Source organism: Rhinatrema bivittatum, chromosome 2 (genome assembly GCF_901001135.1).
Source record: "Rhinatrema bivittatum chromosome 2, aRhiBiv1.1, whole genome shotgun sequence".
Lineage (NCBI taxonomy): Eukaryota > Metazoa > Chordata > Amphibia > Gymnophiona > Rhinatrematidae > Rhinatrema > Rhinatrema bivittatum.
In genome coordinates, this window is record NC_042616.1 from 125,837,793 (window position 1) to 125,855,291 (window position 17,499).

General features: G+C 46.0%; 1 protein-coding gene across 1 annotated transcript in view; it reads left to right on the forward strand.

Moving 5' to 3' along the window:
* Positions 1-17,499, forward strand: part of EPC1 (enhancer of polycomb homolog 1) — a 321,654-nt gene that overhangs the window by 157,915 nt on the left and 146,240 nt on the right. Inside the window, 1 exon segment of the mRNA XM_029588586.1 lies at positions 7,532-7,688. Coding sequence (XP_029444446.1) covers positions 7,532-7,688 — 157 coding nt within the window.

A 17,499-nucleotide genomic window follows, 5' to 3' on the forward strand; every position in this document is an offset into this window, starting at 1 on the left:
AGTTAGGCCAAAACAGTAATAGAATTCAAGTCAACATGGGATAAGCACAAAGGAGTTCTAGATGAGAGGGAAAAGCCTGAGCTTGGGTATGCTTTACAATATTGCTTCAGGCATGGACAGAGTAGATGGGCCCTGTGATCTTATCTGCTGTCATTTTGTAAATTTTGTTACATTAGTAGTAGAAATTTTAGGAACAATAATGAGATGAACCTTTATATTCTCAAACTCTAGTAGTTTAAAACTTGTGCATGAAACTGTAGGATCTAGATTATGGGGAGGGGTGTGGGTAAATTTCGCTTACATGTGAATTTAGTTAGTTTTTAATAAACTGAAATTCTGAATTGTTAGAATTAGCTTTTTAATAATTGATTGCTACCATACATGTGTCCAGTTAGATTCCCAGCTGAGCTTTCTACATTTTGGGCTAAGGTTTGCAACACCATATTTCCAGCCTCTGATGGGGAAAATAGTACTGCCACTACAAATGTTTAAATTACAAGTAGATTTGTACCAAAATCAGTCAGGTGATTCCCAGCTGAAGACCAATCCAGCCTTAGGTTTTCAGCTTTAACCATGTATGTAGGAGTGAGTTTGAAATTGGTAAAGATTAGATTAGAACCCCAAGGAGAATACTGAAAATAACCAGGGAAAAGAAAAAAAAATCATTTTTTTCTTTAAAGTAGAAAAAAAAGCTGTGCACATGCTTAATTTATCAGAGTGCAAAACTCTTATTTGCTGCTATCAATGATAGCTTAACATTTCTACTGGAAGGCTCATAATTTAAAGGGGCATTATTAGTGTTGGTATAATGGAGAAGAGACTTTTTTTTTTGTAAATCGCTTATCTTAATGCAACATATTAGTAATGTTTTTTATCCCAGGACAAGCAGGATGCTAGTCCTCACATATGAGTGACGTCAGTGACGGAGCCCTATCGCGGGAAAACCTCTGTCAAAGTTTCTAGAAACTTTTGACTGGCAGCCTGAGGCTACTGAGCATGCCCAGCATGCCATGATATTCTCTGCCACAGGGGTCTCACTCCACTCCAGTCTTCATTTTTTTCGCGCTGCTATCAGCATCACGGTTACCGGAGCCCTCTGAGATTCCTCTGTGTTTTGACTAAAAAGTGACTTTTCTCATAAAAAATCTCCCTCACAGGTCTCACTTAGTCTCATACTTCATCGGCTGGTGAATTTTTTCTAAAACGCTTTTGAATTCTCTTCAGTCATCGACGGCCGTCGGTGACACTGTGGCGTCTGGCTTCAAAAAATGCCCGACTTGTAATCGTACAATGTCTATTACTGATCCGCATTTAGAATGTGTATGCTGCTTGGGTGAACAGCATGATATCTCCTCTTGTGAAAAATGCCAGGAGATGACACCCAAAGGAAGAAAACTGCGTCAAGAAAAAATACAACAAATTTTCAGTCTGCAGTTGATTCCTTCACCATCGACTTCATCAAAGTCATCACCAGTGGGAGCTTCTAAAAAAGTTTTACTCAAAAAACGCCAACCGGACGGCTTGGGCGACAGACCTTCACCTTCACCTTCACCATCGACTGCATCGATACGTTCCGTTATCGAGGTAAGGCCTAAGCACAAACACAGTCACCAACATGCCTCGGTCTCGCCGTCCACATCTACCCATGGGGAACCGAGCGAAAAACGGCCTAAACACAAAGACATCCCGATGCCCACAAGGCCCATCGTGGTAGAGCCACTCACACCGCAAACTCTCGTCTCCGTATCCACTGGGGCCGATTCCTTCCCCGATACCGCAGGACATCGCATCGCTTATAAAAGAAGCCGTATTGCAGGCTGTGAAAGATCACCTACCGGTGCCTCCATCGATGCCGGCGACATCGCCGATGCCGGTGACGTCTTCTTCGTCTATGACGTCACCGATGCAGGCACAACTAGTGCCGATATCTGATGTACAGACGATGGCAACAATACCGGGAATTTTCCCGATGCCGGGCGCTGGCCCGATGCCGAGCACCGCCCCGATGCCGGGAATCGGCCAGATGACAACCTTCCTGAAACCAGGATCCTTCATGATGACACAAACATCAACTATTTCTCCGATACCAACATCGATGCCTCCCTCTTCCTCAGACAACATTGATGCTAACTACAACTTCAGGTCATTTTTCAATGCCTATCACTACCACTGCTTCATCATTTGAAAAGACTACGCTCTCGACACTACGATCGAAAATCCTCGATGCCACCGATATCACACACAATACCAACGATGCCACTTCCTTCTGGACACCCAGTGTCATCAGAAGCTGCATTATATTCAGTGATTCAAAAGAAATACCAAGACTTAGTAGATTCCTTGCCTTCAAATCCATAGCAAGAGGAATTTTCTTCTCAGGAACCCATACCAGGACCATTTGGATTGGCTTCTCCACTACCAACAGGGAAGACCGTATTAGACACTCCAGACTATGACACATGGAGTGATACTCACTCAGACACTTCTGAAACCTTCATGTCTGACCCTTCCCCACCGCACTCTAGGAAGCAATCTCCACCAGAGGATCTTACTTTCTCTACTTTTGTTCAAGACATGGCTGACTCTATACCTTTCAAATTAGAGTCAGAACAAGATCTCCGTCACCAGACACTTGAGGTGCTACAATTTCTCAACCCCCCTAAACAAATTATGGCAATTCCCATACATGAGGTACTACTCCAACTGCAGCAACGATTGTGGGAACATCCCTGTTCTGTTCCCCCAATCAATAAAAGAATGGATTCCACATACTTGGTACAAGCTGCACCTGGTTTTCAAAAATCACAACTACCACATAATTCAGTAGTTGTAGAATCTGCCCAGAAAAAAGCTAAGAGGACAAGAATTCACTCATCCAATCCTCCAGGGAAGGACAACAGGTTTCTGGATTCTCTAGGCCGCAAAGTATTCCAGGGTGCAATGTTAAATTCAAGGATAGCCTCCTATCAATTATACATCACCCAATACCAGAGAAACCTCTGGAAGCAAATGGAGGATTTCATCCCATCTCTTCCACAAGAATGTAGAGAATCTGCTCAAAACCTCATAAACAAAGCTTTTGAAGCTGGAAAACATGAGGTAAAAGCTGCATATGATTCATTTGAAACATCCTCAAGAGTTGCAGCTTCAGGTATTAGTACCAGAAGGTGGGCCTGGCTTAAGGCCTCAGACCTACGAACGGAAGTCCAGGAAAAATTGGTAGACCTCCCCTGCACAGGAGAAAATTTATTTGGTTCAAAAGTACAAGAAGCAGTGTCTCAATTAAAAGAATACAATGAGACATTGTGACAGCTCTCCTCTCTTCCTCAGGACCCCACTACGCATGCTACCCGAAGAACTCAGAGGGACGTCAGAAGACCATATTATTGTCAGAAACGATTTTATCCTCCTTCAAGTAGACCTAGACAATCCAGACCTCAGCACAGGACACAAACTCGTCAGCAGAGAGCACCTAGGCCTCAGCCTACTACACAACCAAGTCCTGCGGGCTTTTGAAAAGATCTCCAGAGAGCTAAGCCTTTCCATGAATCCTCGACCAGGACTCCCAGTAGGAGGCAGATTATCCAAATTTTACAATAATTGGATAACAATAACCACAGACCAATGGGTTCTATCTATAATATCTCGAGGATACCAACTCAATTTCCTCTCAATTCCCGCAGAGTTTCCACCATCTCAGATTCATCTCAACTCGCTCTCAACTACAAATAGAATTATCCACCCTTCTGAAATCCAGGGCTGTAGAACCGGTGCCCCGGTCTCAGCAGGGCAGAGGATTCTACTCCTGTTATTTCCTCATCCCAAAGAAAACCGGAGGCCTACGTCCCATCCTAGACCTCAGAAATCTCAACAAATTTCTAAAAAAAGAAAAGTTCAGGATGGTTTCTCTAGGCACCATGCTTCCCCTTCTTCAGAAAGGGGATTGGCTTTGTTCTCTGGATCTTCAGAATGCATATGCTCACATTCCAATATTCCCTCCTCATCGCAAATATCTGCGCTTCATGGTAGGCCACCAACACTTCCAATACAGAGTTCTGCCATTCGGACTAGCCTCTGCTCCAAGAGTATTCACCAAATGCATGGCAGTAATAGCAGGACACTTGCACAAACAAGGTGTTCATGTTTTCCCATATCTCGACGACTGGCTCATCAGAAGTCAATCTCATCAAGGAGCAATAGCTTCTCTCAACCAGACAATTGCTCTACTTCACTCCATGGGCTTTCTCATGAATTATCAAAAGTCCCATCTCACACCGTCAAATCTGCTTCAATTCATAGGAGCAGAATTGAACACCATCCTCTCAAAAGCCTTTCTACCCGAAGATCGGGCGGAAACGCTCTCCTTCCTAGCAAACTCAATTCACTCACAAACACAGGCAACAGCTCATCAGTTTCTAACCTTACTAGGCCATATGGCCTCCACAGTTCATGTCACTCCTATGGCAAGGCTTGCCATGAGGGTAATTCAATGGACTTTGAGATCACAATGGATCCAAGCCATTCAACCACTACATTCTACAATTCAAGTAACCCACCAACTACGTTGCTCTCTACTTTGGTGGAAGAACAAGGACAATTTGCGCAAGGGCCTACCCTTTCAACAACCAGTCCCACAGATAACGTTAACTACAGATGTATCCACCTTGGGCTGGGGAGCTCACATAGACAACCTCCAAACTCAAGGTACTTGGACAAAACTCGAAGCAACATTTCAAATCAATTTTCTGGAGCTTCGAGCTATACGTTATGAGTTGCATGCGTTCAAGGGACTGCCTTTCACACAAGACTGTTCGCATCCAAATGGACAACACAGTAGCTATGTGGTACATCAACAAACAGGGAGGTTCGGGCTCGTATCTCCTTTGTCAAGAAACCGCACAGATTTGGGCCTGGGCCCTGAATCATTCCATGTTTCTCCGGGCCGCTTATCTGGCAGGCATACACAATATAGTGGAGACCGACTCAGTCGTCAATTCCAACCACACGAGTGGTCCCTGGATCCCTCAGTAGCGACCAGGATATTCCAACGTTGGGGACAACCGACAATAGACCTCTTTGCATCACATCTGAATCACAAAGTAGACAAATTCTGTTCTCTTCACAAACAGAAAAACCAGCCAGCCAAGGACGCATTTGCTTGCCCTTGGAACTCAGGCCTACTATACGCGTATCCTCCAATACCGCTCATAACCAAAACTCTAGTGAAGCTACAACAGGACAAGGGGACCATGATACTCATAGCCCCATATTGGCCTCGCAAGTATGGTTTCCCACACTCCTGGACCTCTCAGTCAGAGATCCCATTCGACTGGGAATAGCTCCCACTCTCATAACTCAGGATCAGGGTCGGTTGCGCCATCCCAACCTTCAATCCCTATCCCTGACAGCATGGATGTTGAAAGCTTGATTTTGCAACCACTCAATCTTTCAACCAATGTATCTCAAGTGCTTATAGCTTCACGTAAACCTTCCACACGAAAGAACTATTCTTCAAAATGGAGAAGTTTTACTGTCTGGTGCAGGCAAAACAATATTGATCCTTTTACTTGCCCCATCACTTCTCTACTAGACTATTTATACCATCTTTCAGACTCTGGTCTCCAGACTTCATCTGTAAGAGTACATCTCAGTGCAATCTCAGCTTACCATAACAAAATAAGAGATGCACCAATTTCCACTCAACCTCTTATCAGTAGGTTTATTAGAGGTTTAACTCAACTTAAACCACCAATTCGGCCACCAGTCACAGAATGGGACCTGAACTTGCGTTCTCTTTTTGAACCCATAGATTTCTGTGATCTTAAATTTCTCACATGGAAGACTATCTTCCTCATAGCCATTACGTCAGCTAGAAGGGTTTGTGAGTTGCAAGCACTTGCCATGTACGCACCCTACACAAAATTCCTACATGATAGGGTGGTTCTCCGCACACATCCAAAATTCCTTCCTAAAGTAGTTATGGAATTCCACTTGAACCAATCCATAGTTTTACCCACATTCTTCCCAAGGCCCCATTCTCACCCAGGAGAAACAGCCTTACATACCTTGGACTGTAAACGTGCTCTATCCTTTTATTTAAACCGCACTGCTGTCCACAGGAAATCCAATCAACTTTTTGTTTCTTATGATCCAAACAAACCAGGGAAACCAGTGGGTAAACATACTCTATCCAATTGGCTAGCAGATTGCATACAGTTTTGCTATGAAAAAGCAGTCCTTCCTCTCCAAGGGCGAGTAAAGGCACACTCAGTAAGGGCAATGTCAACCTCTGTAGCACACTATCGTTCGGTGCCAATCCTTGACATATGTAAAGCAGCAACATGGAGTTCTCTTCACACCTTTGCAGCTCATTATTGTTTAGACAAAGAAGGACGTCAAGATTCAGCCTATGGACAATCTGTCTTAAAGAACTTGTTTCCAGTTTAAACCCAACTCCTTCTACAACCAGCCTACTCTGATCTTCGGCTGACTCATTTCAACAACAATACCTCCCTGTTGCTTTAATGCAAAATGACTCAGCCTCTAGCTTGCTAATCACCCATATGTGAGGACTAGCATCCTGCTTGTCCTGGGATAAAGCAAAATTGCTTACCTTGTAATAGGTGTTATTCCAGGACAGCAGGATGTAGTCCTCACGAAACCCACCCGCCACCTCGCGGAGTTGGGTCCGATACCTTTTATTATTTTCTTTTGCTAAAGCTTATTGCTACATACGAGACTGGAGTGAGACCCCTGTGGCAGAGAATATCATGGCATGCTGGGCATGCTCAGTAGCCTCAGGCTGCCAGTCAAAAGTTTCTAGAAACTTTGACAGAAGTTTTCCCGCGATAGGGCTCCGTCACTGACGTCACCCATATGTGAGGACTACATCCTGCTGTCCTGGGATAACACCTATTACAAGGTAAGCAATTTTGCTTTCCCTCCCATTTTTCCCTTTCTGCAGACTCCTCTCCTCAGTCTGCTGATGCAGCTGTCTTTCCTCACCAGCTAAGGGGAAGTCTCTAGGATAGAAACTCTTTAATACTGCTCTGGTTCTGATAGCCACCTTCCCTCCCTTGAGCTTGAGCACATCATGCTACAAAACATGCCAGCCCTGTCAGACAGGAGACCCAAATCCAAGTCTTCAATACTGTACCAAATTTTCAGGTCTTGTCTGGAGGAGGACATGATGACTCTGGCAAGGGTGGCTTTTTGGTTCTGTGCATGTGCAGCTTGGAAAGTAGGATCCTTTAGTTCTGGTTGTTACTTCTTGTATTTCATTGATGCTTTCAATTTTTAGTTTTTTTGCATTTTTTTCTTCATTCTTAGTATAAATTTAAAGGAGTTGGTGCCTTAGAGTACCTTGCCACAGTTGACATTTCTTTACAGTTTATATGTTAATGGAGTTCAGCATTATATAAAATGATCTGATGGTTCTAAGCTAGGTCTGAAAAATATTGTCTTTAATTCAGACATATCTACTTTATCTAAGCTGTCATAAATATAATCACCTTCCTTTACTCCATTCCAGGTATAATTTGGGTGACTATAGTGGAGAGATTGTGTCTGAGGTCATGGCACAGCGGCAACCAATAAAACCTACCTATGCTATCCCTATTATTCCTGTTAATAGCAGTCCATTTAAACATCAGGATACTATGGAACTGAAGGAATTTAAAGCTAATAAGGTAACAGTTTTCAATTTTGCAAACTATCGACCATTTTTCACAATTCAGAATAATGAATTGGTTTTATTAGAACATAGTACTGAGATATAATCTCTAACTTCGAAATATATTTTTCCTTAAAGAAGATGGAATCAAAATTTTTAGAAACAAAAAAAGTACGGATTAGTCAGAGGGGAATAAATAGAAAGGAAAAATGTAGTAATATAGAGGAAACTTAAAAGTACCTTTAACTGCTGAACCATTTGTCCCAGGCATGGCGTTTTTAATACTCTTAAGTTCTGATAGTTTAAAGTAATGGGACGTCCCCGGTTAAATCTTTCCAGGAGTATTGTTATTGTAAATCATGATAGTATTTTGATTAAAAGATAATGTTAAAAAAATTTCCAATAGATAAATAAGTCAGGTTTGGAAGTATTTTAGCAATAGAGATAGTATTACAAGTACTATATTTGAATGTCAAATGTTAGCATATGCAGTAGCTATAGAAAGTCTATATCCCCTTTCAAAATTCTTTTGTTGCCTTATAGTCTGGAAGTTAGATACATTTAAGCAATATTTTGTTTCGTTTTTCCTCTAGATGTACAGGCACTTTTTTTTTCTGTTTTTTAATTCTCTGTGTCAGTACTATTCTCACAGGACAAGCAGGATGGTAGTCCTCACATATGGGTGACATCACAGGATGGAGCACAGTAACGGAACATGGCACTAACCCTGCAGCCAGCAGGGGTCCCCTTTCAGTCTTCTTTTTTCCGCGAAGCAGTAGACACGCGGTTAAGGAGCTCTGCAGAGATCCTGACAGGAATTTTCCTCACGGAATTACTAAAATTTAATTTACCCCACAGGGGTCCCTCCTTCAACTTTTTTCAAGCCGCGATACTCCGGTAAGTTTTTTACCTGTTTTCCGTCGATTACCGTCGAGTTTGGCCCTCGCGGCCTACTGGCCATCGACCATACCGTGGCTCAATTTTTTCATGGCCATGGCGTCTGGGTTCCGCCGGTGCCCGGACTGTAATCGCACCATGTCCATCATAGACCCTCACAAAGTCTGTGTAATGTGTCTCGCAAATGAGCACGATGTCCTAACCTGTACCAAATGTGCCCTTATGACACCAAAAGGTCGCAAGGCTAGAATGGAGAAGATGGAGCTTCTCTTCCGTGCTCAAACCCTGACACCGTCCATTGCATCGATGTTGTCAGAACCGGCACCGTCAACTTCGCGCCAGCATCAACCTCCGGCTGGTGACCGTCCGGCATCGACGACTTCTCGGCCTTTGTCACCCTCTACTCCCCCTCAGGACCGAGGGGTTCGGAGAGAGAAACATCGCCACCGGCATCGAAAGTCTCGGACCATTGAGGGAGCGAAATCATCGACCTCGCCACTGTCGAAGAAACCCCGTCCAGAAAAGGCACCGACCTTTTCGGCGACCGGGTCACCGAGGCAACCCTCACCCGACAGGGTATCAGGTGCCGCGACTCCGCCTTTAGCGGTGGTCCCTCCAGCTATGCCTCTGCCTCCTTCTTCTGTTCCGGAGCTGGGGCTGCTTGCTCCAGGTCTCCGAGAAGAACTGGACCGGATGGTTCAGGAGGCCATCGACAAGGCGATGCATCGACTCCAGTTTCCTCTGACACCGGCACCGATTGCGGAACCGACCACTGACCCGATTCCAGCAGTGTTGGCACCGCTGCTCTCGAGGATGGAAGCGCTTATGGCCGCTTTTCCATCGATGGACCCCGGCTCACCAATGGCTCCAGTGCCCTCCCCACTTGCGTTGTCATCGGGAGGAGAAACACCGTTCCGCAACCCTCCTTCGGGAGTTCTGCTGATGCCTCAGCCGTCGATACCGATACGTCCGGTGCCACCGATCCACCCATCGATGCCGACATGTCCATCGGCACAATCGATGCCCTCGATGCCTGCACCGGTGCCATCGGTGCCTCCAGTTATTCCTTTCAGTCCTTCGGAGCCTCGACCAGGACCTTCAGGGATCCCACCGCCCCGTACTCCTCTAGTCCCTAGAGGAGCAGGTGCTGATCCCTATGACACCTGGACTGATGATTCTTCACCAGACACCGATGATTTGCCTTCACCTACTGAAAGTAGAAAGCGTTCTCCTCCAGAGGACCTTTCCTTTATAAATTTTGTGAAGGAGATGTCTGAATTGGTACCCTTCCAATTGCAGACTGAACAAGAAGACAGGCCTCAAATGATGGAGCTGTTACAATTCCTGGATGCTCCCAAGGAAATAACCTTTATCCCTGTCCACCAGGTTCTTCTAGGTCTCCTCAAAAAGAACTGGGAACATCCTGGCTCTGTGGCTCCAGTCCACAGGAAAGCTGACACCACCTATCTCGTTCAGTCAGCTCCAGGTTTTTGCAAACCTCAATTGGATCACCAATCTGTGGTGGTTGAATCTGCCCAGAAAAGAGCAAGGAGAGCAAAACCTCACACTTCCTTTCCCCCAGGCAAGGAACAGAAATTTCTAGATGCCATTGGTCGCCATGTCTTCCAGGGATCAATGCTCATCTCCAGAATTGCCTCTTATCAGCTCTATATGACCCAATATAATAGGGTTTTATTTAAGCAGATACAAGACTTAACAGACTCCCTGCCTCATTAATTTCAAGAGCAACTCCAAACTCTAGTCAACAAGGGTTTTGAGGCAGGCAAGCATGATACGATCATCTTATATCTTTGACACTGCAACCAGGGTATCTGCAACTGCTATCTCGGCAAGACAATGGGCCTGGCTCAAGTTTTCCGACCTTCGTCCTGAAGTTCAGGACAGATTGTCCGACCTCCCCTGTTTAGGAGACAATCTGTTTGGCGAGCAGATTCAACAGACGATGGCGGAACTTAAGGACCATCATGAGACCCTGAGATAGCTCTCTCTCATGCCTTCCGAATACTCTTCAAAACAGCCTTTTAGGAAAGACTCTAAGAAGTCATTCTTCCGCCCGAAGAAGTCATACCCACCATCAACTAGAACCCGTTCTACGAGACCGTCTCAAAAAGCCCAGTCTCGTCAGACACGGAAACAAAAACCGCAAAAAGCCCCTCAGCCGGGTCCTGCTTCCGGTTTTCGACTCTTACATAGAGAGCAGCAGCCAGCTTCCATTGCCCCACATACTAGTGGGAGGTCGATTATGCCATTTCAACAATAGGTGACACTCAATCACCTCAGACCAGTGGGTCCTAGCGATAATTGCTCAAGGTTATCGTCTGAACTTTCTCTCCATTCCACCGGACTCCCCACCTCTACCGACGTGGAGAACATCCTGTTATACTTGTATAATGTGGAAGACAGCACTAGGTCTCTCCAGGCCCGATTACCGAAGATGCCAACACCGTCTGCATTGGTGTCACGAGAAGGCAACCAGTCCGGTATCCAATCCGAGTCAAGGCAGGTAGCAGGCAGAGCAAGTCCAATATCCAAAGCAGGTCAGGGCAGGCGGCAGGCAGAGCAAGTCCAATATCCAAAGCAGGTCAGGACAGGCGGCAGGCAGAGCAAATCCAAAATCCAGTCCAGGTCAGGGCAGGCAGCAGCCAGGGCAAGTCCAATATCCAGTCCAGGTCAGGGCAGGCAGAACAAGTCCAAACTCTAAAGCAGGTCAGGGCAGGCAGCAGGCAGAACAGGTCCGAAATCCAAAGCAAGTAGAGACAATGCCAGAGAAGCACCAGCACAGCAAGCCTGTAGCTGAGGCAATGCTGTGCTGGTCTCAGCTGGTCTCAGCTGATTAAATACCAAATTTCCCACGCAAACGTGAAGACTTCCGGGTGGAAGTCTGCTTTAATTGGATGGGCGGGGTTTGCGCGCGACCTGCGTTGGTCCGCGCTGCCGCTGGAAGTCGTCGTCTGCTGGGATCGGGGTCGGTCCCACGCGCCCGAAGGCGCCGTGAGGTAACACATCCGACCACTCACTGCTTCTGGAGCAGGAGGTCTCCCTCCTCCTCCAGTCCAGAGCAATAGAACCAGTTCCATACTCACAACAAGGCCTAGGGTTCTATTCCCGGTACTTTCTAATCCCCAAAAAATCGGGAGGCGTTCGTCCAATTCTGGATCTACATGCCCTCAACAAGTACCTCCTGCGAGAGAAGTTCAAAATGGTAACCTTGGGCTCTCTTCTTCCTCTTCTACAAAGAGGAGACTGGCTCTGCTCTGTAGATCTCCAGGATGCATACACTCATATCGTGATAATTCCATCTCATCGCAAATACCTGAGGTTTTTAGTAGGCCCCAAGCACTATCAGTACCGAGTGCTTCCATTTGGCCTTGCGTCTGCACTACGAGTCTTCACAAAATGCCTCGTTGTAGTTGCAGCCTTCCTCAGAACTCAAGGTGTTCATGTCTACCCCTATCTAGACGATTGGTTAATCAGGGCTCCCACTCAGCAAGCTGCTCTGTCGTCCCTACATCTTACTTTACACACTCTTAATTTCACTCGGATTTCTCGTCAACTATGAGAAATCCTACTTAGTCCCATCTCAAACCTTATCGTTCATTGGGGCAGACTTGGACACCTTGCAGGCAAAGGCTTTCCTGCCTCGACAGCGAGCTCTCATTCTCGTGTCTCTTGCACACCAGCTGCAGTCTCAACACTCCACGACTGCACACCGCTTTCTCATCCTCCTGGGACACATGGCGTCCTCAGTTCAGGTCACCCCAATGGCCCGCTTGGCCATGAGTCATGCAGTGGACTCTGTCACAGTGGACTCAATCCATTCAGCCCCTGTCGACCATTGTCCACGTAACCGACTCACTCCGTCTGTCTCTCGCCTGGTGGAAAAATCAGATCAATCTCCTCCAGGGCTTGCCCTTCCAGGCTCCAGACCTTCAAATAACTCTCACCACCAATGCTTCCAACCTCGGCTGGGGAGCCCACGTGGCCGATCTGCAGACACAAGGATCTTGGTCTCCAGAGGAAGCCAAACACCAAATAAATTTTCTGGAGCTGCGAGCAATCAGTTATGTGCTCAGGGTATTTCAGGATTGCCTCTCCAATCAAGTCATCCTGATCCAGATGGACAACCAGGTGGCTATGTGGTACATCAACAAACAGGGAGGGACTGGCTCCTACCTTCTGTGTCAGGAAGCTGCACAGATATGGGCGGAGGCCCTCTCCCACTCGATGTAACTCAGGGCCACCTACTTGCTGGGAGTGGACAATGTGTTGGCATACAAGCTGAGTCGCACCTTTCAACCGCCCGAGTGGTCTCTCAACCCCTCAGTAGTGAACTCGATTTTCCACCAGTGGGGTTATCCTCAAATAGACCTCTTTGTGTCACCTCAAAATCGCAAAGTAGACAACTTCTGCTCTCTCACTCGCAGCCAACACTATCAGCCAAGAGACGCGTTCTCTCTCTCATGGGCAACCGGTCTCCTATACGCATTCCCTCCACTTCTACTTCTCTCGAAGACTCTCGTGAAGTTACGTCAGGACAAGGGAACCATGATCCTGATAGCACCTCACTGGCCATGCCAAGTGTGGTTTCCAATACTTCAGGATCTCTCCATTCGCAGGCACATTCCCTTGGGAAAGGATCCGTTTTTTGTTTTTTTTTTGCAAATAATTTTTATTGTAAAGACAAGCATTTCCACTAGCACTGCAACATATTCAAAAACAATAGCAACAAGAGAACAAACAGTACAGTAGTGATGCTGACCTCCTGTTTAGTAACAATACCCACCCCAATAAGCAACCAGAACCTCCACCACTCCCAACACATTCAAACTGCACAAACCAAACACACCACATACACCCCATTCAGACAACCACCTCACCTTCCAACCACATTTGCGCGCCCCCCAAACCCCGCCCAAGAGAATTTAGTAGCAAGGCTACTCAAGAGTTACTCGCCCTGGGAGAGTTGGTGTACCAAGTTTCAATATATCCTGCTGTAAGCAATTGAGTCTGGAAATCCAAGGTGAGAGAAGAGTAATAGCAAGCCCAGCAATCTGCATATCGCTTATCCTTAGGCTGAGGAGACTTGGGAAAATCCATGCGTTCCAGCAAAATCATGTTCATCATGCGATGGTGCCAGGCCACAAGTGAGGGTGTACTTGCAGGCTCAATCCACTCAGCAAGTATTGTTCGGCAAGCTAGTAGAAAAGCAGTCCTGCCAAAGCGATCCTGTGCCCCCGTACATTTCACAAGGAGCGCCTGCGGTCCTGCCAATAGGAGCACAGCAGATAATCGTAAAGGTATCTGAATACATTTATTGACGCAGGCCAGTATATTTTTCCAGAAAGTCTCCAGGGAAGAGCAGAGAATTAGCCGATGCAACATGGTACCCTCTGTTGTGGAACATTTAATACATAGTGGAGAGGAGAGACGACCCATTCGAAAACGGCGCACATCGTCACAAATAATATGATGGATAATCCGAAATTGCAGGTCGCGCAACCCGCAGTCCTTCAGTCATTTATGTAGAGAAGTGAAGCATGAAGTAAGGAAGGGAACTGTAACATCCTTTGCACAAAACGGCATCCAGTAGCGGGCCAGAAGATCAAGATGAGGAGTCAATCGCGTATTTGAAATCAATCTACTCCAGCCCTGTATAGATTTATGTAAGTACGCACACTCAACCAGTGTTTTAGCAAAAGCAGTTTCGCGTGCATACTCCTCTGATTGCCAGCGAAAAGCCTGCAAGTAGTGGCAAGCTTGTAGGTAGGCAAAGAAAAACTTACGGGGTAACTTGTAATTCTCAACCATAGTTGTATATTGTAACACTTGAGGGACGTCTTCTTCAAAGTAATGAAAGGCATACCTAAGTCCACAGCGAGCCCAAGTCTTGAAGATGCCACTGGTGGTAATACCAGGCTGAAAATTACAGTTACCCACCAGCGGGGTAAGCAATGAGAACAAGCCCGGCAATCTATACAGCCGATGGAGCCACCGCCAGGCCCTGCGGCATGGATAAAAAAACCATTTGGGAATATTGAGAGATTGTACCGTGGCCGCAGGAGCTTGGACCATATAGAGAGGATTCCAGGGCCTAGTCATACGATTTAACGTCCCTTCTTCACAGTAAGTATATTCATCAAGAATCCATTCCCCAATAAAACGCATCTGACAAGCAACATTGTAAGCACGGAAATCGGGCAGGCCCAACCCACCCCGAGCCTTCGGGTGCACCAGTGTTTGATAGGCAATCCGTGCACCTGCCCATATAAATTGGATCAACTCCCTCTGCAATTTATTAAAATCATAAACATTAAGCCAAAGAGGAAGCATGTGTAACTTGTATAGCAATTTAGGAACAATCATCATTTTAACTAGAGCACAACACCCTGAAAAATTGAGGGGAAGAGACTGCCAGGCCTGCAACTGCCGCCCCAAGGATGCCAAGGTTTCACATATGTTACACTCATAGAGCTTATCCAATTCTCTGGGGATCCATACTCATAAATATTTTAGTTTTCTAGGTGCCCATTTGAAGGGGAAGGAGCCAGGCCACGTCTGTGGAAGCCGTGAATGTAGGGCCAATGCTTCTGACTTGGAAAAATTAATGCGAAGGCCCGCTATATCCCGAAACTGTGTAAAAATAGAGAGTATTACGGGCACACTCTGCCGGGGTCGTCGACAAACAGCAGAATGTCATCCGCAAACAAACAAGTTTAACGGGATGTCCACTCAAACTGATTCCCCAAAATCCTTTGTCCCGTCGTAACTTCTCAGCTAGTGGCTCTATTGCCAGTACAAACAGGACCCGCTCCTAATCACTCAAAACGACGGGTGCCTCGCCACCCCCAATCTTCATGCCTTGTCCCTGACGGCATGGATGTTGAAAGGTTAATCCTTCAGCCACTTAACCTTTCTGAACTAGTTTCCCATATCCTGATTGCTTCACGGAAGCCTTCCACGAGAAAATCGTATTCTTACAAATGGAACAGGTTTACGTCATGGTGCTCTTCTCAATCCCTTGACCCCTTTACCTGTCCAATCACAAAGTTTCTGGACTATCTCTGGCACTTGTCAGAGTCAGGTCTAAAAACTTCTTCCATCAGAATGCATGTCATTGCGGTTGCCGCCTTCCCTAAAGGTGTTGGGGATGTTCCTATTTCAGTACAACCCCATGTAACACGTTTTTTGAAGGGCTTGCTTCACCTCGAGCTTCCTCTGCGTCCTCCGCCCCCTTCTTGGGACCTCAACCTAGTTTTGGGTCGGCTCATGAAACCACCATTCGAGCCTCTTCAATCCTGTGATCTTAGATATCTCACATGGAAAGTGATTTTCCTTTTGGCAATCATTTCTGCTCGCAGAGTTAGTGAATTACAGGCTCTAGTTACTTACCCCGCCTTACACTAAACTTCTGCAGGACCGGGCAGTACTCCGCACTCACCCTAAATTCTTACCTAAGGTAGTTTTGGAGTTTCATCTCAATCAATCCATTATACTAACTACCTTTTTTCCCAGGCCCCATTCCAATCCAGGAGAGCAGACTCTGCATACCCTTGACTGCAAACGGGCTCTAGCGTTGTACCTAGACCATACAGCTGCCCACAGGAAAAGCACTCAATTGTTTGTCTCTTTCCATCTTATCAAATTGGGGCAGCCTGTGGGTAAACAGACTCTCTCCTCCTGGTTAGCGGACTGCATATCCTTTTGCTATCAGCAAGCAGGCATTCCGCTTCAAGACCGTGTTATAGCACACTCTGTGAGGACCATGGCGACTTCAGTAGCACACCTACTGTAAAGGTATGGAGTTCTCTCCATACCTTTACAGCCCACTATTGCTTGGACAAAGCCGGAAGACAAGATTCCATCTTCGGCCAGTCTGTCTTGCGCAACCTATTTACAATGTGATGTACCAACACCCTTCTGCCTTCCCAGTGGGGTTCAGGATGCCCTTGGCCAAATTTTATGCCAGACCTAGTGCCTTACACGCCTGGGTACATTTGGTGCATACTCGGACATCCTCAGCTCGGTACTCACCCATATGTGAGGACTACCATCCTGCTTGTCCTGTGAGAAAGCAAATGTTGCTTACCTGTAACAGGTGTTCTCACAGGACAGCAGGATATTAGTCCTCACGAAACCCACCCACAGCCCCGCGGTGTTTGGTTCATAAAGTTTTCTTATTTTATTTTCGGCACTACTTGTAGCTTTTTAACAAGACTGAAGGGGGACCCCTGCTGGCTGCAGGGTTAGTGCCATGCTGGGCATGCCCAGTAGGGGCCAGTCAAAGTTCTGGAAACTTTGACAGAAGTGTTCCGTGATTGGGCTCCATCCTGTGATGTCACCCATACGCGAGGACTAACATCCTGCTGTCCTGTGAGAACACCGGTTACAGGTAAGCAACATTTGCTATTTCCATTTAGTGTGCATTCATCGAAACAAAATAATGCATATCCCTAGTATCCACAATTTCTATTACATAAATGCCAAGTGAAAACTATATAAATTCTTTAGAAAAGGAAGCAGAAATAAACACATGGAGTAAGTTGGTTAGATAAGTGTCCACCCCCGACCCTGGTCCTTTTGTAGCTATCCTAACTACTTAAAGCTTTTGGTGTAGTAATCACCTTATAAATCACACACCAAGTGAAATGACCCAACCTGTTTTAAATTGTACTGATGGATATGACAGGATAAATTCAGCAATTGTTGTTGGTTCTCTCTCCTGGGTAGTGCATTTTAAAGCAAAGACCCAACCATGAGGACCAAAGAGCTGTCTAAAAACTCTAGGACATAGTTGTAGAAAGGCTTGGGATGTTTATAAAAGAATTGCAAAGTCCTTAAATATAATTCAGCTCACTTGAGAATACAAGAGTTTTTGTCTTTCCATACTTGGGCAACTGGTTAATTAAAGA